This window comes from Adiantum capillus-veneris, chromosome 6 (assembly GCF_014529385.1).
Source record: "Adiantum capillus-veneris isolate H3 chromosome 6, ASM1452938v2, whole genome shotgun sequence".
Lineage (NCBI taxonomy): Eukaryota > Viridiplantae > Streptophyta > Polypodiopsida > Polypodiales > Pteridaceae > Adiantum > Adiantum capillus-veneris.
The window spans coordinates 157,305,765-157,329,854 of record NC_140936.1 but is presented as its reverse complement, the minus strand read 5'-3'; the positions used below and the strand labels follow the sequence as shown (position 1 = coordinate 157,329,854).

General features: G+C 48.1%; 1 protein-coding gene across 1 annotated transcript in view; it reads left to right on the top strand.

Moving 5' to 3' along the window:
• Positions 1-4,179: 4,179 nt before the first annotated feature.
• The window catches only part of LOC147456569 (uncharacterized), a 35,323-nt gene continuing 15,412 nt past the window's right edge, over positions 4,180-24,090 (top strand). The window contains exons 1-2 of the mRNA XM_086515504.1: positions 4,180-4,350; positions 4,421-4,545. Of these exons, the coding sequence (XP_086371630.1) occupies positions 4,337-4,350; positions 4,421-4,545 (139 nt within the window). The 5' untranslated portion in view covers positions 4,180-4,336. The remainder of the gene's footprint in view (positions 4,351-4,420; positions 4,546-24,090) is intronic.

Genomic DNA, 24,090 nt, shown 5'->3' with positions numbered 1-24,090 from the left:
GGAGATTTCGATGCCAGTTAATGTGAAACCTGCCAATAAGTAAGGTGGCACGATTCTTGAAACGGATTTCTTTAACTAGAATCTAGCAGGGTTCCCTTTGAAGAAAAGGAAAAATACAGGCAGAGGGGGGGGGGGGGGACTCACATGGGAAACCTGCCAAGCAGGGCATGAGGGCAGGTGTCGCAGAAGGGACACAACATAAGTGGCACAGGATGACATGGCCAGGAGGGTGAGAACATCGAGAACGGCGACAACACATCGAACTCATTTTTGGTATGCAGAAGAAGGCCATAGTAAGATGGGTGAATTTTGGGTACAAATTGTGGACCGTGGATGCAAGTCGATAGGATGGAGGACACATATACAATTGCTTGTTTTTAAATATTTTTTCTAGGTTTTTGTGAAAGGTGTTGATATTTGTGTACCTCTTTCTTGAAAGAGGACCATTGAAAATTGGGTCACAAAAAGTCTTTTTCGTCCTCTTTCACTTTTTTTTTGTTATTTTAGTTTGTAAAAAATATTTTCATTTAAGAGCATGGGATCCATTTCATAAAAAAATTATTTTATCTTTGTTTATTTGGACTGCTTTAGTAGAAAACCTTAAAGAACAAAGCATTAGTAGTACATTCATAGAATTTTGATCCTATGATGTGAAATAATATAATATTTTGATTTGTAAAAAAATCTTTTCATTTAAGACCTCTTAAAAAGACATTTCATGAAAATATCTTTTTATTTTTTATTCTTATTGAACCTACTTTTTCTTAAGAATTTTTTGTTTCATTATTATTTACTAGTATGGCCGGCCGCCTCTGGCGGCCTCTCTCTCTCTCTCTCTCTCTCTCTCTCTCTCTCTCTCTCTTAGTCGCTGGGTCGCATGAGCCCCCCTCCTCCATGACCAAAAAGGTTGGCAATTTGTAGGAGCTCCCTCCAAGGTGCTGAGAGAAGAGAGAGTAGGCTACATGGGTATGCGGTGCAAAGTCGTGCCCATTTTGCATAGAGAGTCAGTTAAAAATGAGGTGCTACGGTACTCTTCGTGGACAGACGGCGTGACCAAAAAACTCCCACTTCAACACAGCCTTCTGAGAAGGCCTCCATGACTATTGCAACCATAGCTATGAGCCTCCAACAACACATACTCCAGCGCATTGTTGGGAGGGACTGCCATGATGCCATTTGAGAGGGGGGAGATCCTTGCCACCATGATCGGATCCTTCCAACTTCCCTGTCTTTCGTTGGATCAGAGAACCATCTTTTTCTTAATTTTTCACCATATCAATACTACGTAGAGGCACAGTGTCAACTACAACCTACCATACCAACCTGGGCCTTGGACAACTGCTGGAGTTTGTTGCACGGCTGCAAGCTCCCTCACCTCGAGCTTACCACTTACTGTTATGGTAGCTCACCATCCCTATTGCCTTTTTGGGGGTGCCACTCTTAAATCTACAACCATGGGCACCCTCAACCTATTTGTCCACTTGGGAAGCCACCGTGCAGGCCATGTTATGCTTTTGCAATTCTTTTCTTTCTCTTTTGCTTGCTCTGCTTGTCCTCTTTTTCATGCTGCTACATCTTGCCACTCGATAGCGGCCACCCCACCACATAAACTACTAAACTACTGGTGTTCTACGCTCCCTTCGAGGCTACTAAAAAACATCACACGTGGGATTTACGGCTCCTCTGTACTGTGCTTGTTGGCGATTCTTTTTCCTAGCTCTGCAGCTCGTCACCTTGAGTAAACCGTCCCCCCACCTTTTCTCTTGTTGAACTCCTCAAAGGAAACCTTCCATCGTTCAACTCGGTGGCAACCTTGTTGGGTTGTGTGTGTGTGTGTGTGTGTGTGTGTGTGTGTGTGAGAGAGAGAGAGAGAGAGAGAGAGAGAGAGAGAGAGAGAGAGAGAGAGAGAGAGAGAGAGAGAGATTAACAGGTTGCAAGGCGTCTGCGATTGTAAGGCTATGAGTGTGAAGGTGCACTACAAATCTCAATATAAGGAATCAGGACTCCACAACCCCCCCCCCTCTCTCTCTCTCATCTCTCATCTCTCTCCCCTCATAGAACAATGCTCAGAGGGCGCCGGACTGAGGCGAAGCCACCAAGTATCGAGGGAGGAGGGCCATATCCATGCAGATGTGCACGTGTTCAACTTCGTGGCGGCCTGTCCAACGTAGACAACAAGGAATCCGTCGCCCTCACTGTCGCCACTGAGGCGCCCTAGTTTACTACAAGCTTGCGATTGCGCTCCACATAATTCTTCACCCCTTCTGCCTGTCGTACAACCTCATTGCTCTGGCTTCTCTGGGGTACCTTCCGACATTTGTATCCCGTTGCCGCAACCACCTAGTTTAATGGTCCGTCTCCACCTACACCACCTCCAGCAAGCCGAGCCGCGTGATAGATCGCCAACCATCATTGACAACAACCTCACCACCCTAGCTAGCCCTCGGCTTTCCTCCTCTCCTATCCCTCTCTTTGTTAGATTTCGGCTTTCATTATAGGGTCACAGACACCAACATAGTCTCCATCCTCGCCAACTGCACTACATTGTGTGAGCTTTCTAGTGAAGGTATAGACATGGCAGGTGTTGGGATAGTGCGGAGAGGAGCTGCCCTTGCTTCATTGTGTGGAGAGAGAGAGAGAGAGAGAGAGAGAGAGAGAGAGAGAGAGAGAGAGAGACTTGCTCACAGGTACTGCAAGGTTGCCCAAGAGGATCTTGGAGCAGCAAGAGTTGTAGAAGGGTGGGCAGGTGCGGTTCAAACCCCAGCTTTTGGATAGCTGTGGTCCATTTCAAATCCATTAAAAGGTCATATAACGGCTGGCCATATTGGGAATTGGGGCCCATTAAAGGGGGAGCAGACCGGGGCCAACGGCACCACAGTGAGCACTGACGCACTCTCTCCCTCTCTCTCTCTCACTCAGTCGGTTAGGTTTACAGACCACACAACCTACACCTGCCGGATGAAGAAAATCATGCCATGTGTCAAGGGGAGGGAGCCGGAATCCCTCCCCCTTTTATAATAATATAGATACTTATTAGATCTACTTTTTAGTTTGTAATGGGATCTCTTTAATTTGTTGTTTTTTATTTAAATTATTGTTTTTATTTTACTTTTTTACTTTATTTTATCTTAAAATGTTAATGTGATCTTTTCACTTTGTTTAAGTAGACCCATCTAACAAACAAGGCATCTCTACTACTTTCTTATAGAGTTTGGAAAAAATAATTGTCCTCTTAGGATCTTAGGGATGATTCATTTTTTTTTTCATTTTGAAGGCCAAAAAACAACTCCCCTTTTCTTTCAACATTTACACGAACTTTAACCTCACTATTTGTTGACTATTTCACCTCTATGTAGATGTGTGTGCATTTGTGTGGGGAGGCAAGCGACAAAGGGAAAGTGCATTTCCCATATCCATAATCCGTTGTCGAAGGCAATGGTGGAGGGCCATACCGATCGATGACAAGTTTGGAACCGCTATTTTCTAACACCCGTGTCACATTGGGACATGCAAACAACGTTTATTCTCTTCCCAACCAATCAACGGGTGTGTCGACGGAGTCACTTGTCACACAGGGATGTTATCCATGTTTTCCCAACTTAGTTGGCCGTCTAGCTTAGCGACACACTTTTTCCAAAACTGTATCGGTCTCCCATGTCCGCCCAACTTCAACCCCAACACTAATCCTACCGTTTGATTGGACGCGTAGCAACTTTTCTAATTTCACGCACGCGCTCAATGTGACAGCATTTGTGCTAGCTATTGTAATCCGAACTCTTCTCATGCAAAGGCATGTTGATCATGGTCATCCAACTCATGATGGACATGCGGCCCAGTGCGATAGGGGTGTACTTATGTGTGTATATAGACAATACAATTCTATATCAAAACAATACAGGGTCAACAGGGGGGGGGGGGGGGGGGGGGGGGGGGGGGGGGGGGGGGGGCATTGCGTTGTAATGGCTAATAATAGAAGGTACATTCGTATATCTTGAGCTCGATTCCAAGGTGATTTTGGTTAACGTTATGAACGTGGACCAAAGCATGGGACGGAATCTCTAGAGATTCCTCCTAATGAGATGGAAAGATATATGTAGGCAGGCAGTCACGTCAATTTGAACTCGAATTTAAACGTTTCAAAGCTAAAAGGAAGTTTCGAATTTAAACGTTTCAAAGCAGGCCCGCGCGGCACCACGCGGCTTTGTCAGGTGGCTTCCCTACCTTCAGCCGGACTCTCTCTCTCTCTCTCTCTCTCTCTCTCTCTCTCACACACACACACACACACACACACACACACACACACACACACACACACACAACCACAGCTGCATTTCCAATGGGTCTCTTCAGGTATGTAGCTCAGGCCCTTGTATGTCTGTAACAAAAATGACGCGTTGTGCTAATGAGAGCTAACGAACAGTTTCGGAAGAAGGAAGCCTTTGCCCCGGTCGGAGCAGGCGTTGGCAGAGATATCTGACTTAGGGCGAGTCATTCTTACACTCGACAGCAACCGCCTTATCTATGAAAATGGGCATTGGACTGCTGGTATGCTCCTTATTTCATCCGCAGCCTCTTTTCCACAGAGAGAGAGAGAGAGAGAGAGAGAGAGAGAGAGAGAGAGAGAGAGAGAGATCACCATCGACAACAGTTCCATCATACGGCTAGGCTAGATATTGTTTGTCTCGCTGGTACTGCATTACCTGGACATAGCCATCTCTTCTCCTTTCATATAGTGCGGCATCATTATCATATCCCTCATGGTTATCGAGGTCTTTTGGAGCAACTTCATGGCTGCCTTTACTCGTTCCACATGTTCGATCCCTTGGTTGCTGATCACCCTTGGCAAGATCGAAGGCAGAAGCCCAGGACTGACAATTTTGCAAATTGTTTCTATCACTCTTTTATTGGACGAGAGCATTGGATGGTTACCAAGGCCAACTAGAGCTTGAACAGTAACACTCTTGAAATGAAATTACCTTCAATGAAGATTCAATTTGAGAGAGACTTGGCAATTGATTGACTGCTCTCTCGACTACTACAATTTTTTACCTGATGGCTGCAAGCCACTCCTCCATAGAGATGCCTCTTGGGGCGGATGTGGCTGATGATGTAGGGTCATGATCTAATGTGTACTTGGCTGAAAATTGTGAGAGTTTCACCTCCTGTCGTTCGTGGCTCAGATATCTTCGTGGAGCAGACTCGGGAGATAGTGTTGTTTTGTCGCTGGGCCTGCCGTATATGAGGTAGCAGTATCTACACCAGGCTTGTTGTGCCATGTATGTGCCCTCCCAGTAGGCTGGCTAGAGGTAGGAACCCTGTTGCTAGGTCTTTGAAGAATGCCTGTTTTTATAACTTCTATGTTTTCGTTGCATTTCTATGTTGATGTGGCATTTTTTGACGGTGACCAGGTTCCTTGTATTAGATTGTCATAGTACTTGCTAGCCAGCATTTTGGGCTCATTGCCCTCCAATCCTCTCTCTCTCTAGACGCAAATGATTTTGAAGGCACGGCCTAGGGGTTTTAGAGTCCCTTGGCTTTCGTGCGTTGCTACAAGAGTTTTTACAGCGGATGCTTTATATTAGTCAGATACACAGCGCTACACCGCTTGAGGTGGATAGAGCTTTGGGCAGATTTGTGTATAGCTACATTTCACCACCTGATTAGAGTATCTTTATCCTTAGATATATCTTGTAGTTTATTCCCCATGATCTCATTGTATATCTTTTTGGATTTTTCCCATTTTTCTTGTATATAGACCTATGGTCGATTTTGTGTAATTCAAAGGATCAAAGCTCCACTTTTTTTGGATGGAGAGAGAGAGAGAGAGAGAGAGAGAGAGAGAGAGAGAGAGAGAGAGAGAGAGAGAGAGAGAGAGAGAGAGAGAGAGAGAGAGAGAGAGAGAGAGAGAGGCATCTTGAATATGCCCTACTTTGCAAATCTATGGTGACGGCGGTGTTCTTCTCCTCTGCACGCTCATGGGTTTGCTTGCATTGCTTGTGGCTCTTGGGGTGGAATTCCGCCACTCCATGTCACGTGTGCTCTCTTTTAGTTCAGTTGTTGTTGAAGTGCTAAAAGTCTGTTCAGTCTGTTCTTTTTCGTTGGCACATGGTTCTTGTCTCGTGACAGTGGAATCAAAGCTTCAGGCGTGTGCTTTTCCGAAAGCATACCAATCCCACCAAAGAGCAGACAGAGTAAACCGGCGCTTCCAAAGTCTACTGGAATTTTATTCGAAGAATCTTTGTGTCGTGACCTCGGACTTATTAGCCACTCCCACCCTTACTTCATCGCGCATCGGACGCACTCCCGTCTTTATCGCTCCGTCTTACAAGGCATAAGCCATAAAGATCACTTGCAGTCAACGATCCAGGATATTAAGAGCTCCAATATGGAATGAGACTCCTTATTGGATGAGATTCTTTTAGGAAGCCAACGACCCAAGAAATCAAGAGTTCCGATTTGGAATGAGAAAACTGATAGTCCCTCGGAAATTTTTGAGCTAACTTGAGTTGTTTTACAGATATGCTGTAATCGTAGACAATTACTTCTTTCAAGTTTCTAGAAGGGGGGATGTCACAAATTGGTGACGTGTCAAGCCACTGAAGAATGGATCCAACTTGTAGATCCCGGCTCATAGGCCTAAACCCCAATAGATATAAAATTTGTTCATCGAAAACTTGCTGTTGCTAGCGCTCACCCCCCCCTTTAGCTCGCGAGGCCCTGCTCCACCCCCCGCGCGCTGCCCATTGCCCTTGTTCCTGCTCCTGCACACTCGTGTTGGCCCAACCCGCCCATTCCCCCCCTGCTCGCGCTCGCTGTCCCTGCCCGCCCCTCCCTCATTTGCCTGTCCTCGCGCCCCTTTCGCTATCGCTGTACCTGCCCGCCCCGTGGCCTCAACCCTCCGACTCTCCCCCCCGGCTCTTGTTCTCTTTTCACCTTCCGCCTGCCTGTAGGCTGTTCTTTCAGCTTGTTGGTATACGCCTCGACACCAACGCCCCTATCTTTTCAGCAGTAGACACAGAATGGCGGCCTCTGCTCCACCTCAGAGGGACTCCACAGAAGCCCCCTCGCCCGACACCACGGAGCCGACCCTTCGACTTGCTCTTTCGCCAGAAGAGCAAGCGAGCTTGATGGCCGAAGTGGAGCGCTTGCAGGCCACTTCGGTTATTTGTAAAATCATTGGCACTCGGCCCAGTCGGGGCGAAGTTTGGGATTTACTGCAGGCCCGTCTTCTCTCCGATGTGGGCAAGATTACAGATGTCCAGATCCTCGGGAGAGGGTACTACCAGGTCGAGTTGGAGTCTGCAGATATGGTGACCAAAGTGATTTCGATGAGCCCGCTCGGCATCAGAGCAGCTCGAGCTTACTTCCGACGTTGGCATCACGGTTTCGACCCTACTACAGATGTGCTCGAGGAGGAGGTAGACTTGCCGATTTCGGTTTGCTTTCCATGCCTGAGGCGAGAGTACCATCCCCTCCTACCCAGGATTGGTTCCATAGGACAGTTTTGGAGTCTCCATGCACGGCAGCTTCTTGTGGCCAAGACCGCAGGTCTACCTACTGTGCGGGTTCTTGTTCGTGACACACTCCCTCCCCAAGGTGGTACTGCTGCCTAGGGTGAGTGGAGGATGGATTAGACAGAATGTGGAGTATTTTGGTCTTCCGAACCAGTGTTTCATTTGTAGACAGATCGGCCATATGGCAAAGGCCTGCCCTCGCAGGAGACCTCGACCCATAGGGCATGCGCAGCCGCCCAAGGCTTAGCATGCCAAGCAGCCAGGTACACAGGATACACAGGCTCGTACTTCGATAGAGACTAGTGACCAGCCAGCTGATGGTTGGCAGCAGGTGCCTGGCCGCCACCGTCAAGGGAGAGCTCACCCCACTACTCCTCTTGATGGTCGACCTATTGCAGCTTAGCAGCACTGGGTTCCGACTGGGAACCGTTTCGACCCCCTTCAACAGGACCTGCCTGAGGAGGCCCCATCCACTTTTGTTCCTCCACCACCGCCGCCTCCTCCATCAGCCGCTGCCTCCCCGTCTCCCCCGCCTCCTCCCCCCCCCACCTCCACCTTCGCCCCCCGTCCCTCCCCTCTCCTCGATGGGGCCCTCAGCCTCGTCTCCGGACCCCTCCGCCACTCCTCCTCAGACACAGGGTACTGGCCACGCTTCTGCCGCAAGGTGTTCTCTTGGTAGTGCTTTCGCTACGAGCCGTGTGGCTCGTGAGGGACAACCCCACTTGAGGCTGCCTTTTCTGGTGCTCACTTCTCCCTTTGCAGCGATCCCCAGAGGTCTGACCAGCTTCGACATTCGCAGACATTGGGATTTCTTCGATTACAGCTTCACTCGGTTTCTGGGTGATTCCTCTTTTGACTTGGAGGTGGCCAGCTTTCGAGTCCACGTCCTCTTTCTTGCAGCTAGAGGCAGTGAGGCCCTGGACACAGCGGTGGGTTTCTCCTTTCCGTTGTGTGGTAGGGATATCGCGGAGTGGACCCAGCACACAGTCCTAGACTGGCTCCATACACAGGCTATTGAGTTCTCACATCACACAGAGGACTTAGCAGTGACAGATCTGGTGCAGACACTTTGGCCTCTTGCCAAGTTCAGCGTGACACCTCCAGATGCAGCAGGTTGCAGGCACATCGTGGTATACTTGTTTGCTGACACTCAGTGCCCTTTGTGTTATGTTTTTGTGCATGAGGATTCTCGGAGAGAGGATGTAGCCCTTCGGGCTGCACGCTCGGCTTGGGCCTGGGCGGGACAGTCACTTCTTGCGCGCTTGTCTAGAGGTCGTTCGGATGTGGATTACTCCCCATCCAAACCGGCCTCAAAGATAGCGAGGTTGGCTATTGTTGCAGCATCTTTTTTCTCTCACCGACTCTATGAGGATCATCTCATGGAATGTGCAGGGATTAGGAGGGCCCCAGTTTCAGCGACAGAGGGGTCGACTGCGTCAGGAGCTGCAGAGAGGCCTTGTGGGTGGTGAGATTGACATTCTTATGCTGCAGGAGCATCATCTTTGTGAGAGCCGCATTCGGCGTTGTGGTCAGATTTTGCGTGGTCGCTATGAGACTTTTTGGTAAGCTGCTTTTGGACTTGGAGGCATCTAGGGTGGGGTATGTATGACTATTGCGGAGTCTCTACAGCAGGCCATTGTGGGCAGAGGGATTATTGTGCCAGGCAGGGCTCAGTGGATCACTATGTAGGTTCAGGGTTGCCTTGTGGGCTTCCTGAACATATATGCGCCCAATGTGGCGAGTGCACGAGTAGAGTTTTGGTCACAGGTTGTTGAGTCTCTGCCGCAAGCAGAGCAGTGGTGCATTGGGGGTGACTTCAACATGTTGGAGGACCCTTCTGACAGGATTGGTGGTAGCCACGCTACTATGCAGGGAGTTGAGCTGGCAGCTTGGGAGAGGTTTTGTATGACTGAGGGTTTCGGATGTGTGGCAACACTCTAGCTTTGTGAGGCCCCCAGACAGCTTGGCCTTCTCTCGTTTGGACCGCAGAGTGGGAGGAGTGAATCTATCGCGGATAGATCGCTTCTACACTAGTGACTTTTTCTGTGACTCAGGTGGGACAGTTGGCATCCTGGCAGGGACTTCCTTCTCGGACCATGCACCAGTGATCCTCACAGTGACAGATAGGCAGAGGTGTGGGAGCACGATGCTACGCATCCTTGAGAGGGTCTTGCTGGACTCTGCACTCAGAGAGTGAGTAGAGGCTCTTTGGACAAAGAGCTTGGACATGTAGGATTCTCCTGCTGACAGAGTGGCCTCAGGACTAGCTTAGCTTAGTCGTTTCTTTCTCCAGGAGTCCTTGACTTGCCTGACTGCAGCGAAAGAGGAGGAGCAGCGTCTCAGACGGGGTGTTGCTTCCTTGCAAAGAATGCAGGAGCAGCATCCAGACAGTCCTTGGTTGGAGGAGCAGTTACAGCAGGCTCGCCAGGAGCTTGGTAGCACAGAGGAGCGCGCCATGAGTTTGCTTTTCACCGACAGGCATCTCAGTGGACGCAGGTGGGTGACAGAGTGACTGGTCACTGGTGCTTTCTTCGAGGCAGTGGGACCTCAGCATACGCATGCCAAGGTCAGTCAATTGAGGAGGCCCGACGGGTCAGTTGCTTCTGAGCCAGAGGACATGCGTGCAGTTGCTACTGACTTTTCCGGTGAGTTACTATCTGTAGAGCCTTAGTCAGAGAGTCAGGCAGGGAGCAGGTGTGGGCACAGATGCCTTGCCTTGTGACTGAGGAGATGCGCCAGAGACTTGAGCTTCCACTTCAGCTTGAGGAGTTGCACACAGCTCTTAGTGCACTTCCTCGTGGTAGCTATCCAGGTGAGGATGGCTTGACTCCTAGTTTTTTCTTGGAGTACTGGGACTTGCTTGGCCCTGATCTCTGTAGTGCTTTCTAGTACATCTTGCACATAGGAGAGATGCCTGACAGCATGAGTGAGGGTCTGATCTACCTCATTCCCAAGGAGGGTGGCTCCTTGGATGAGATTCGACAATGGTGCCCCATCGCCATCCTCAACTCAGCCTACAAAGTTCTTGCCAAGGCTCTGAGTTTGAGGATCCAGCCACTGCTAGAGAGCCTTATACATGGGACCCAAACTGGTTTTGTCAAGCAGCATAGTATCCTTGACAACATCTTTACTTTTTGGGAGGCTTCTGCCCTGGCGAGGCTTCGTGGTGAGGATCTGGTGATTCTTCTTCTTGATTTTGAGAAGGCCTACGACAGAGTTGACTGGGACTTTCTGGAGGGCACTCTACGTAGGATGGGCTTCTCAGATGCTTGGATCAGAGGGGTGTCAGCTTTGTATAGTCGAGCACACAGTCAGGTACTTTTGTCAGGAGGTAGAGGCGATCGTTTGATGCTTACACGTTCGGTCAAACAGGGCTGCCCTCTTGCCCCCTTCCTCTTTCTGTTCTATGCTGAGGAGATGAGCAGGTTCTTGGTGTCGCAGCAGGTTGGTTTGCGGGGCTTAGCACTTCCTATTCGGGGAGATGCGCTACTGGACGTTGAGTTTGCTGAAGACTCAACCTTGTACTTGGATGGCCAGGAGGCCAACCTTCACAGGTGTGAGCAGGCTCTTGAGACCTTCTGTTGTGCATCTGGCGCACTGATCAATTGGAGAAAGACAATGGCTTTCTCAGTTGGTAGTGCTCCTGTGCCCGATTGGATGCCGGGTGAGGGTTTTACGTGGATTCCCCCAGGGACAGCAGTTCGGTACTTGGGCTGTCAGGTTGGTCTGGACTTGTCTCTCGAGCATCAGATTGCTCCCCTCCTCCTGTCTATCAAGAGGAAGTTGTTACACTGGAGCTCAGCACGACTTTCTTTGGCTGGCAAAGTAGTAGTGGCCAACCAGGTGTTGTTGGTGACTATGTGGTACATCACTTCTTGCTGGATCTTCTCGAGTTCTTGTATCGGCCAGTTAGAGAGACTGATCAGGAACTTCCTTTGGTCAGGACGTGACACTCAGATAGCCCGAGCCAAAGTGGCTTGGCAAGTCATCCCTCTTTCTTGTTCACAGGGAGGGCTTGGGATCATTGACCCAGCACAGTAGAGCATAGCCCTTCTTGGGAAGTTCATAGTCAGAGGACTTCTTCCAGGTGAGGAGCCTTGGGAGGAGTTCTTGCTACAGCGGCTTCGTGCTAGGGTGCCTCAGGCTGGAGGCCCCTGGCGACCTTTGACCAGATGGATCTTCACAGAGATGCGCAGAGTTGGTTTGAGCAGGAGATTGGAGGACCGCTTCGTTGTGAGTTTGCTTCGATCTTGGGAGCACTTGCGGCAAGGCCTGGAGTAGCGACAACCTACTTGCATGGAGGAGCGCCTACGACAACCCCTTGTTTGGAACCCCATGGTTAGCACTCAGAGATGCCACTTGATTGGTAGTTGGCCTCATGTTTCCTGGGGTCCCATGGCAGCGGGTCCAACGCGCTCTTTAGGTGACTGGCTAGAGTTTTCAAGCTTGTCAGAGGAGTTGCAGGGTTTCCAGCTACAGGGCATGAGAGGGGTGCAGAGCATGTGCAAGGACATCTTAGAGGCAGTTCCAGCTGAGTGGCTCACACCTCTCGAGCCAGTAGCACCCAGGTGGATGGGAGCCTTCACACGATTGGAGGTTCTCATCTCAGTCGGGGCCTGCTTAGAGACTGTTCCATCCCTTTTTTTCGAGCTATAGGGTGAGGGACGCTTTACAGCGAGTTGCAGTAGAGGCCCCGCAGGTGGCAGTGTTGTTTTCAGAGGATCCGAGTGGTGGGCATCTGTGGGAGGACTTGTGTCATGGATCCTGACCCAGCAGCTCTTGAGACTGGACACTGGAGACTTTGGGCTTGGGAGTGTTGTCCACTGCACGAGTACAGTGGGATCCTGGAGAGTGGCTTTGGAGGGACCCTTTCTCTTCTGTAGACCACCCAGGTGTCCCGTTCTTTCAGTACATTGTTCGACTGGGACGTCATATACTAGCAGAACAGAGAGGCTCGCCCCCGTTGCAGCACCTCATTGGTAGGAGGAGGGTCTCACAACTGAGTTCTTGGCAGCCTTTTGGGAGAGGTTGTGGGACTCCAGACAGTCGAGGCGAGTCACCTTGTTTCAGTGGCTGGTCGCACACAGAGCTACAACAGTTGGGAGCTGGCTGGTGCATAGTGGTCTCTCGACCACATGTGCAGCTTGTGACCATCTTGTGGAGAGTCAGCGTCACTGTCTTTGGATTGTCCTTTGGCACAGCAGGTGTGGCCTCGTGTTCTTTGGCTGATGCCTGCTCTCTCCACGGCTCGACAGTACACTTGGGGAGCAGCGGCTTGGTCCACCCTCACGGGCCCGGCACTTCAGTTTGAGCTATCTTCCACCAGCAGGATGATAGTGATGCAGGGAGGGCGACCTACACTCCAGCCTGCCACAGAGCTTACTCCACAGGAGTGGTGCAGTGAGAGAGAGGAGTGTTGGGAGCTCATCAGTGGCCTGACACTCTGTGTTCATATGGCGGGCTTGTTGCCTCCGCATCTTTGAGGCTCGCCCTATGCCACCAGCAGAGATTGTTCGCGATCTTTGACTAGAGCTGATCCACATTCTCAGAGGACAACTCGAGAGACTACAGGGCAGCTCCGACCGCATGCAGGAGCGCAGAGAGGCTTTCCTTCGACTCTGGCGTCCTGGGCCTTTCTACACCATGGTCCAAGGTGTACTCCGATGGCACTACCGACCACCTGTGTGGCTTTTCCCTCCTCCCATCTCTTGATTTAGCCTCATTGTACATATGTTGTTTTTTCATTGGGAGAGTCTCCCCATCATGGTTGTTGTAGCCCTCTCTTGAAGAGGTGGTTGTAGCCCTATAGGCAGTTTCATTAACTAATAGAAGGATCTTTTTCTCGGAAAAAAAAAGGCCTAAACCCCAAGTGAAGAAGCTGAAGTAGCAGAAGAAGTTTTACCAACTTACAAAGTCTTGCCGAGTGGCCTATTTTTTAAAGAAGAATTCCCACCAACTTATGGGACCCCTTCCGATGGGGCCCAAGTGACATAAAGGCATTAAAATAAAGCTTGACCCTCACACACACAAAGACAGCGTAAAAAGTGATGACGTGGTATTGCTGTACGGAACTCCTGCATAATGCGCTGACCTGCTGACATGGTAGTCTGTACGGGATTTCGTCTTTCACGCTGACTTGACGACGTGGCAGCATGTATGGATTTCCGTGATTTATGCTGGCCAGTTTTCAGCGCCAGCTTTTGACGCCATATGCTTTTGAGTTTGATTGCTTTTTATGTAACTGCTTTTCAAGGCCAAGGGCCTTTAAATATGTGCAGAGGGCTCAGTCTCTGGCACTCTTCTGGGTGAAGGTGCAGAGCGCGAGTACCGGCATGATACTGAACTCAAGCAATATAAAGAAATACCGAAAGAGGCGCCAAGGTTTGGGGCGAGTGCTCTCTTGGTGTGGAATTCTGCCACTCCATGTTTCGTGTGCTCTCTCTCTCTCTTTTAGTTCAATTGTTGTTGAAGTGCTAAAATTCTGTTCAGTTTGTTCTTTCCCGTTTGCATGTGGTTCCTGTCTCGTGACAATCTTGTCGTCTCCATTGTTATCTCTCTTGGCGTTTTTCCTCTAACTGCCACTTTTTTGCCAGATTGCCATCCCTCTCGATGTGCCTTTTGTGTTTTTTTGCAAGTTTCTCTCCTCTCGTGTCCTCTCTTGCCTTGGGTGATTCCATTTGCGTATCTATAGTATAGATCTAGGAGATTACCGAGACATGGTTGCAACCGGAGGCTCTACATTTAGAGTTTGTTGCTGTTTGCCATTGGATAGGAGGGATTGTGCACATGTTTGTGTTGTTTTCAGCCATATCCATCCATCTTCCGATGCCATTTCTCACAATGAAATTCATTAATTGGGCCATTCGGGATTCTTGACTAAAATAGTCTATGCTTTCTTGGTGCGAGGAAAGACTCTTGCCAACACATTAGATGGCAGATCGGTATGATACTGACAGAGGAATGAGTTAGAGGATAGCTGAGATTGAGGTGGCTTTACCTATGCATTGGAAGCAGGTACTTCGAGGTGATGTTTATATGCCAGAGCATGTGGGTTGGTTACTTGGTTGGCATACTTTGATGAAGGGACTCACATCTTAGTAAGCACCTCCATTTACTTTTTATTGTGGCTTGGCATCAAGATGGATCTAGCCATATCCTTATATCATTCAGTGAGGAGGTCGAGGGTCCCGTATAAGCAAATTCCATTTGTTAGTTGGTCAGAGTAGTTGGTGCCAAGGAAGGAGACACAATGTAGACCTCTATTTAGCTGCAGAGGAGGCTTCCCCTTGGCGGGTATATCATATGGAAGTTCTCGTGCCCGATGTTACCTCGACAGTGCAACCAACTTTGTCCATGACACCCCATCCAATGACTTGATGCTCGGGTGTTGCCAACATTGTATCCATCTTTCCCTTTTGAAGATTCCTTCTGTAAAGCTTTGGATACTGGATCGTCCATAGCATATGTCAAGGAATTCATTAACTTTGAGTAAGTCTCAATGGGAAGGCGAAGAAAAGTTGAAACCCAACGCGGGAGTTGAAGAAATGAATGAAGAATTGGGCAAATTTTCGGCGTGGAAGTTTGCCAGAGCGGAGTATAAACGTGGACTGTAGGTTGACACGTGTGTAAGTACTCCAGAGACTTGAGATTTACGGAACACTTGAAAAATTACCCGATTGATGAGATTCACTCAAGATGGCGTGAGGTCATTGATTCTCCTCTCAGGTCAGAAGAAAGCTGAAAGAACAAATGAGTGCAGAAAAGCGAAAACTGTACTTGCAGAAAGGGTTGGACAGAGCTCTTGAAAAGAAGATGAACCAGATAATGGAAGGCTTGAAGCACTCTCAAAAAAATAGGAAATTGGTGGATCTCCTTGGTTATTTAGGTCGGAAGTCGACTTTCGAGGTGGCAAGCAGATCTAAGAAGCGTGCTCGTTTTGAGGATGACTCAAATTTTTTTCATCGTCCTCTAGTTCTAGTGAGGATGTGAAAAGGCGGAAGAAGCGGAGGAAAAGTAAGGAAAGCAGATTTTTGAAAAAGTCTAGAAGGCATGGGAGGCCATCTATCAATTCAGAGGAGGAGAGCTCGTCCTCTTCTGATAGTGAAAAAATGAGCAAGAAGACCAAGGAATTCACGGAAGGGGTTAGGCCGTCAGGTTTGAGACACTTTCAGGCTACCAGGACACTTGTCGAACTCTTGAGTTTATACAGCACTTTGATGTCGCCTTCTCAAAAGGTCGGTTCACGGAACACTCCAAAGTTCGAAGGGCATAGACATGGTGGTCTACTCTGTTGTTACGTAGAGAAACACCTACGACGTGGGAAAAAATTCAAGAAAATTTCCACGTCAACTTGGATATTAGACGAATATGAAAGAGATGTCATCACGGCTTGGCATCATTTGAGAATGACTAAGAAAGATACATTGAATGACTCTCGCCAGAGGTTTTGGATTCTTTTCAATGCTAAGGTTGTAGGGAGAATATCTCGATAACTTGCATAAGATGAAGCATGTGCTTCATCCATTATTTTCTTCTTTAATGGCACTGCCATGCAAGTTGCTTGGTGGTGGTAGAGGTAACTGTTTCGAATGGAATAGGGATATTCGTTCTCTTCGTTCTGTAACTTGTTTCAAATGGAGGAGAAATCTTGTAACCATAGAAACAGGGGACCCGGGGACATGGACCTTTTTAGTAGAGACGGAACGAGGGATGCAGGGTGGGATGGGACAGGGGGACGCGATGCAGATGGGTCCATCACATGGGACGTAGAGGGGACGCGTCCCGGGACGCGGGTCCCCGGTGACACATGCAGGCGGGACACGGTCAGGGGATCCCACACCTTTTCTCTAGGCTTTTCAGAGTCTTGAGCTATATGCCAATGTTGCCCATTAGACTCTACTAATCCACTCTTCACTTGCACATCATTACTTTTTCCCCTTTGCGTATGATGATGATCATCACGTCAACATATGCGGTGCGTGCTCGTCGTGTTCTCATCGCATGTCATATTTTGGTATTTATGAGTGTAAACCCAACTTTTTCTTTGCAATCTTGTGCTCTTAGTGTTGTCTAGTATAGAACAAGTGTTTTTTAACACGCGTACCTTGACTCGTCTTGTTGGAATTAGGGTTGCAGAGAAACGCACATAGCTTGGAGAAGACGAAGGAAGCTCAAGGCACACAATAGAGAGTGTGCTACTTGGTGTGCAATGGAAAGATAGATAGCCCTAGAGTGATGGGCATATATACAATCCACGGGGGGAAAAACCTCCTAAAGAGGAAAAAATGCCCCGGCGGTCCTAGTGTGTTCACACACATCACTACCACATGTATATGGTAACAAATCCCCCCTGGAGTGATGCGGTGAATGAGAGCTTGCACATGAGTAAAGGGACGTGCCATGCCCAATGATGAGTCCACAAAGGGGAGTAAGCCCAAAGCTTTGCGGAAAGCTTCGAGCTTCTCACAAGACAATGCCTTTGTGAAAAGATCTGCAAGGTTGTCATGTGTTGGCACATAAGCCAAGCTGATCTCTCCTGCTGAGAGCCTCTCCCTAATGTAGTGGTAATGCACCTCAATGTGCTTTGTGTGAGCATGAAAAACTGGGTTCCTCGCAACTACCAATGCGCTCTGACTGCAGTGTAGATTGTCACGGGGACGTGGCAACTGTTAACTATGTCACGGAGACGTGGCAACTGCTAAAGTAACTTTAGTTGTTGGTTTCTTTCCAAGGGGTTTTGTTTTGTTTTTGAGACCCTCTTCTTGAAGTAGCAAACGGTCGGACATTGCATGGCCAATGTGAACGGTAGTTTCACCCGCAGATGGGTAGTGGTCGGCATTGGAATTCGTATGGTAAGAGGATGTCTAGGCTCAGAGCAAGATCATATAGGTCCCCCCGTCGCACTTAGCAAGTTGGTGGATACTAGGAAGTGAACTCAATTAAGGCGTAAAGTCAAGGTGGGACTACCAACAAAAGGTATCCGACAGTTGGGCCACATTGCACTTTTGGATGCGGTCCCAATGAGGATAGATGGTTAGAAGACCAATGGGAGCCCAACGGAAGCATCTCCTAAAATTTAGGAAACTGCTATTTTGGGCCGTGAAATGTGTTCGCGTCATTACCTCTGGTATGACTAGGGGAACAGTTTACAACTCTGCCGCGAAGTCAACTGGGCAACCGGTCAGGATATTTTTAAGCGGCAAACCCAAAACGGGCAAATGCTTGTAAATGCGCCAAGTGTCGATTTTTCATGAACTTTTCCCTTGCAAAAAAATGGGCGCTGATTTTTAAGCTGGGAGAGGCCTCATTTCAGCTTTTGTCACAGGTTAAGAGCTATGGAGTGCTTCCTTTCCCTCTCATTACAGTGTGGTGCTAGGAGTGATGCTTTGCACACTACACATTGCTCTCTCTCTCCCCTACGTGCAGTTATGTGATGCCCCACAAGAGGGCTCCTCATTTGACTGATGTACAACTGTGTGGGTTCATGCTTTTGTGCTGAGGCAAGAGCCGCCTTGAGCAGGAACAGGGGTAGCTAGCTGTTACTCCAAAGCAGGCACTGATGAGGGTCATAACCTCACCTTACAGGTGCAAAATCAGCGCTGTGTATGTGCTGTAATTTTACTGTTTTTCAGCCATACGGACGCCAGAACCTTTGGGAATCGTGCCCCATTGGCAAAGGACAGTTAGGGGACTGTTTGGGGCTGAAAACAGGGCAAAAATCAATAAATACAGCGTGCTGAATTTACTGTTTTTGGGTAGGAATCAGAGGGTATACTCCAGTAGAAGCGAGTTCCAGCAAGGGAATTGGTTTCGCGTAAGTTTAGGGGCTGTTATGTTGCCGAAATTTGGCCAAAGCAGGCGGTATCTAATGGGATACAGTCAAAGGATTCCTAGGACTCTTCTTTGTACTTTACCCTCCTAAAGAATAAAGAAATACCGAAAGGGGCGCCAATTTTGGGACCTACAGGTTGTCGGCGTCTGCTCGGAGCATTCTAGCTTCCGAGCCGTGTGTGTGATTAAGTGTTAATTCCCGTTACAGGTCTCCTTTGCAAAGTGCTTTGTGTGTGTGTCTAAAGTAAAGAATTTCGGGTGAAAGCCAATGCCTACCGCCCTACGGGCCGGTTTCATGGTTCCGTTGCTGGGACATCAATCATTTTTTAAAGAGTGAGCCGGAATTGTTTAGGGTAAAGACACAGAGTGCAGGAACGCGGGGATTACACTATGGCCGATAAGGGGAAGGGAATTATGGAAGAGGGTTCCTCTTCAAAGGACAGGTAGGAGATTCCTATGGTTTTTGAGATTGGCGAGAGCTCACGGCCACATCAGTCTGTACCTCTTGTCAACGTGAATGTCCCTCCAGTAGTACAGGGCTTTATGACTGGGCAACTTGAGGATGATGCGTTCAAGGCTCAGTTAGTTGCCGCGGTGAATGTCTTTTCGCAGCTGGTGCAGAATCCGAGGTTTATGGAATTCTTGCAAGCATCACCAGTGTAACAGCAAAATAGGCAACCTACGCCACATACGGAGCTTGTTGATGCTCAAGCCTAGGTACTTCATGTGGCGCAGGAGGAAAGGGAACACTCGCATGTTGCGGAGTCAGGGGCTCCAAAGCAGGTTCCTCCCGTGCTTGAACAGGTGGCTAGTACGCCTATTCCACAAGTTATGCCAGTTCAGCCCGCCACCTTTCAGAGCCAGCATACTGTTATGAATGGACAGGGAGCTGGATACCAGGCTATGCACTCAGTTTTTCCACCACCCGCGGTACATCCTGGGTATTTCGGAGGTGGATCAGTGTTCCAAAGTATGGCTGGTTATGGGCCTGGAAGTCAGTCGTACATGCCAGGAACAATGTTCGGGGGTATGCAAGGCATCATGCCAAACTCCATGTATGGTAGTATCGGCATGCAGTTAGGTTTCCACTGCAACCAGGGCCAGTTTGGGGTGCCACAGGGTCATTTTCGCATGGTTGGTTTTTCTGGACAGCAGCCAGATATCGCACCTCTGACGCAAAATGTGAATGGCCAACACGTGCCGATCATGCCTACTACAGTGCTGTAACAAACTGCTGACGTGTCAAAGCCTAAAGAATGGAGCCAACTTTCAGATGCCGGCCGAGGGGCCTAAACCCTAAGAAGAACAAGTAACAGAAGAAGTGTCACAAAGTGATGACGTGGTTGCCCGAGAGCAGAAAACCCTAACCCTAATTTTTGCCAGAAACCCTAACTGCTGAAACCCAAATTCCAAAAACCCTAACTGTTGAAACCCTAACCCTAAAACCTGCAAACCCTAATTCTGAAAACCCTAACCCTAAAACCTGCAAACCCTAATTTTGAAAACCCTAACCCTAAAACTGCAACAGCGTGGCTGATTTTCGTGATTTATGCTGGCAGCTTTTGGCATTGCTTTTTGGCCAGAAGCTTTTGAGTTTGAAAGCTTTTCATGTAAACTGCTTTTTAGGCCAAGGGCCTTTAAATATGAGGCTAGGGCTCATTCTCTGGCATGCTTCATGGAGAAGGTGCAGAGTCTAGAGTACCGACTTGTACTTTGATGATGCAATGTAAAGAAATACCGAAAGGGACGCCAAGGTTTGGGGCCAATACTCTCTGGGGTGGAATTCCGCCACTCCGTGTCGCGTGTCGTCTCTCTCTCTTTCAGTTTAGTTGTCATTGAAGTGCTAAAAGCGTGTTCAGTCTGTTTTTTTCTATTGGCACGTGGTGCCCGCCTTGTGACAAGTGCCCATGTCGCAGACCATTCCGTATGACAACTTGGGGGCACTAGAGAAGCCGAAGGCTTACAAAGAAGGTGGTGCAGCGGTAAAGTTCAGTACCTTCAGTGGTTTCGAGGATAAGACAAAGGCACTCACTTTCCTCCAGCAGTTTGATACAGCTTATGCGGGAGGGAATTTTACAGAGGCCTCGAAGGTCAGGAAAGCTGCCACTTTCTTAAAGGACAATGCGCTTACATGGTGGACGACATTGTTAATGCAAGGACAGGCACTCGCCACTTGGGTTTACTTCAAGCTAATGTTTGCATCTACTTGGCTATCAAATGAATTTCAAGCCGACGTCTTGACAAATTGGCACCAGCTTACTTCAGCTTCGTGCAAGAGCTTGTTGGAATACAATAGGAGGTTTTGTAAAGCGTTACTCTCAATGACCTCCTACAGATTTGTGCCACTGACAGAGCAGATAGAAAAGTACTGTTGTGGGCTGCCTAAAGGGCTTCGCGATTACTGTACAAAGAACAGAGTGGCTACCCTTACTCAGCTTATGGAAGTTGCGAACACTGGTCTTGCCTTGTTGAAAGGAGAGGACAGTGGATTTCCGAGCAGTGACAAAGGAGGGTAGCAAAAGAAAAATTCAAGGAAGAAGCCCTTTGTGAAAACGGGTCCTGATGCGTCACAGGGGTCAGAAAAGGCCACCAAAGATAAGGATTCAGCCGGGACTTCTGGAGCGCAGGCAAAGAAACAGAAAAAGGAAGCCTTTTGTGCGCAAGTCGCTCGAGGAAAAGAAGGTCCTAATGGCTGAGAACAAATGCTTTATATGCGAGCAGCCTGGTCACTTTTCTATCAATTGTCCATTAAGGAAAAGGCCAGCTGACTCAGAGAATAAAGCTGACTCAGAGGATAAAGAAGACCAGAAAGGCAAGAAGCCAAAACCCACGGCAGGTTTAGTGCCAGACATGGTGGGTGATAGGCCGAGCACAGATGCCAGTGAGTTATGCAGGGCATGGGGTAAAGTTAGGGATCAGACGGCACTCATCTTTTTTGATCCAAGTGCCAAAGCCAACTTTATCTCACCAGAGTTAGCTATGAAGCTGGGCATCAGAGCTGAAGAGATGGGGTATACAACAGAGGCAGGGTTGGCATGTCCTGGCCACTCAAAGTGTGTTACTCCCATCATTGGAGAACTGCGTCTGCATATTCAGTCGTATGTGGACACTGAAGAGTTTTACATCATGCCGCTGGAAGGTTGTGACGCCTTGTTGGGGATCCCGTGGATGTTCCGAGTGCATGGAGTCTTGGATGCCTACAACAAAAAGATCACTTGCTAGCATAGGGGCAAAACTCACATCTTGGATGTAAAGCTTAAAGGAGAGTCAGTCCCTATTGTATCTGCTTCTGCTATCACTTCTGTAATAAAGAATCATCTTTCTGTGTACTTGATTTTTGCACGTGATGTCTCAGATAGTGATCAGTCAATTTATCTGTGCTAGATAAAGAAAGGTCAGCATTTTTGCAAAAGTTTAGTGACTGTTTTTCTGATTCATTACCGTCGCAATTGCCGCCAGAGAGACCTGAGGACCATCAGATAGATTTGGTGCCAGGGTGTAGCCCACCAAATAGACCTCCCTGTAGGGTTAGTGCGGCGCAGCAGAAAGAGATTATGGGCCAGGTTGAGGAGTTATTAGAGAAGGGGTTGATTCAGCCTAGTTCTTCACCCTTTTGCCTCCCAGTGCTCCTAGTGCAGAAGAAGGATGGCTCATGGCGCATGTGTATTGATTACCGTGCGTTGAATAAGAATTGATGATATTCTCGATCGTTTAGAGGGTGCTGCAATTTTCAGCAGGATAGACCTTAAGAGTGGGTACCATCAGATTCGTATAAGGCCAGAGGATGTGCACAAGACTGCGTTTAGAACGACATTTGGTCTTTATGAGTTTTTAGTGATGCCGTTTCGGCTAACAAATGCTCTTGCCACGTTCAACAGAATGATGGACCGGTTTTTCCGCTCGCATCAACAGTTTGTTGGAACGTTCTTCGATGACATGATAGTGTATTCGAAGAATGAAGAGGAGCATAGGCGTCCCTTGATCATTGTGTTCGAAGAGCTGCACAATCACAGGTTACTTGTCAATCCTAAGAAAAGTGAGTTCTTCCTCGAAGAGATCCACTTTCTGGGCCACAGTCTCAAAGGATGGTGTTAGAATGGATCCCGCAAAGGTCGAAGCTATCAAGACATGGCTAGACTTGAAGACTGTGTACGATGTCAAAAGCTTCTTTGGATTGTGTTCCTACTATAGAAGGTTTATCAGAAATTTTGCAGAGATAGCATCGCCTCTTCACACTTTGCAAAAGAAAGAGGTCACTTTCAGATGGACCCAAAAAGAGATTTTAGCTTTTAGTCTCTTAAAGGAAAGTTGACTTCAGATCCAGTTATTGTTTTGCCAGATCTCAAGAAGTCATTTGTGGTCCAGTGTGACGCGTGTGGCAATAGCATCGGAGCAGTGCTAATACAAGATGGACGGGTAGTAGCTTATGAAAGCCGAATTTTGCAAGGGCCAGAGAGGACTATGCAAGTCTATGAGAAAGAGCTCTTAGTCGTGATTCATGCGCTTTCTAGTTGGAAGCACTACCTCTTAGGTGCTGATTTTGTTGTCCAAACAGATCATCAGACTTTGCGATACTTCTTGACACAGTCAAAGTTATCCGAAAAGCATATGCGATGGGCAAACATTCTTTCCATGTTCCACTTCCAGATTATGCATGTGGAAGGCAAGAAGAATGTTGTGGCTGATGCGTTATCAAGAAAGCCACAAATTTCAGCTGTGTCAATTCCTTATCATCATGAGTTAGATGACATGAAGGAACAATATACTGTTGATGAAGATTTTGCAAGGATCTTTGAACAGTTACAAGAGGGGCAACATCACGAGCACTACCTCCTCAAAGATGGTTTTATGATGATGCATGGCAGACTTTGTATCACTAGGCCACTGCGACATAAGGTCATGGAAGAGAGTCATGTCCCACCGTATGCAGGGCATCGTGGCATTGATGCAACAGTTAAAGCGGTAGAGACATTCTTCTATTGGCCTACCTTTGAGGAGAGATGTGGATGCCTTTGTGCGAGCATGCATAGTTTGCCAAAAGGTCAAGTTTGACAGGCAAAAGGCACCAGGGTTGTTACAATCACTGCCGATTCCGGATAAGCCATGGGAAAGCATTGCTATGGACTTTATCTTTGATCTTCTAAGGACGCCAACAGGGAATGATGGTATATGGACCATTATCTGCAGGTTCAGCAAGCAGACCCATTTTATCCCTGTCAGGAAGAAGATAAAATCTGATCAGATGGCACGCTTGTTCATGTACAATGTGTTTAAGTACCATGGTATGCCACAATCGATTATCAGTGATCGTGATCCTCGCATGACCAGTTTGTTTTGGAGAGGATTGTTTGAGAACATGGGCACTACGCTCAAATTCTCTTCTTCGTTTCATCCACAAACTGATGGACAGTCAGAAGAGGCTAATTCTACTGTCTTAGATCTGCTGAAATGCTATGTGTCAGATAATAACAGCAAGTGGGAAGAGTATTTGCCTATGCTTGAGTATGCGTACAATAATATGGTGCATTCATCTACTGGCAAAGCACCTTTTGAGATTGTTGAAGGCGGCAAAAAGGTTCCTCCCATTTTGCATACAAAGGACAAGAACTTTGAGGCAGATCGATATGATGAGAACATGGATGAGATGTATAAGAAGATTAAAGTTGCCTTGGAGAAGACTCAGGCAAAGCAGAAAAAGGCTGTTGATCGTCACCGTCATGAATTGCTACTATCACCTGGTGATTGG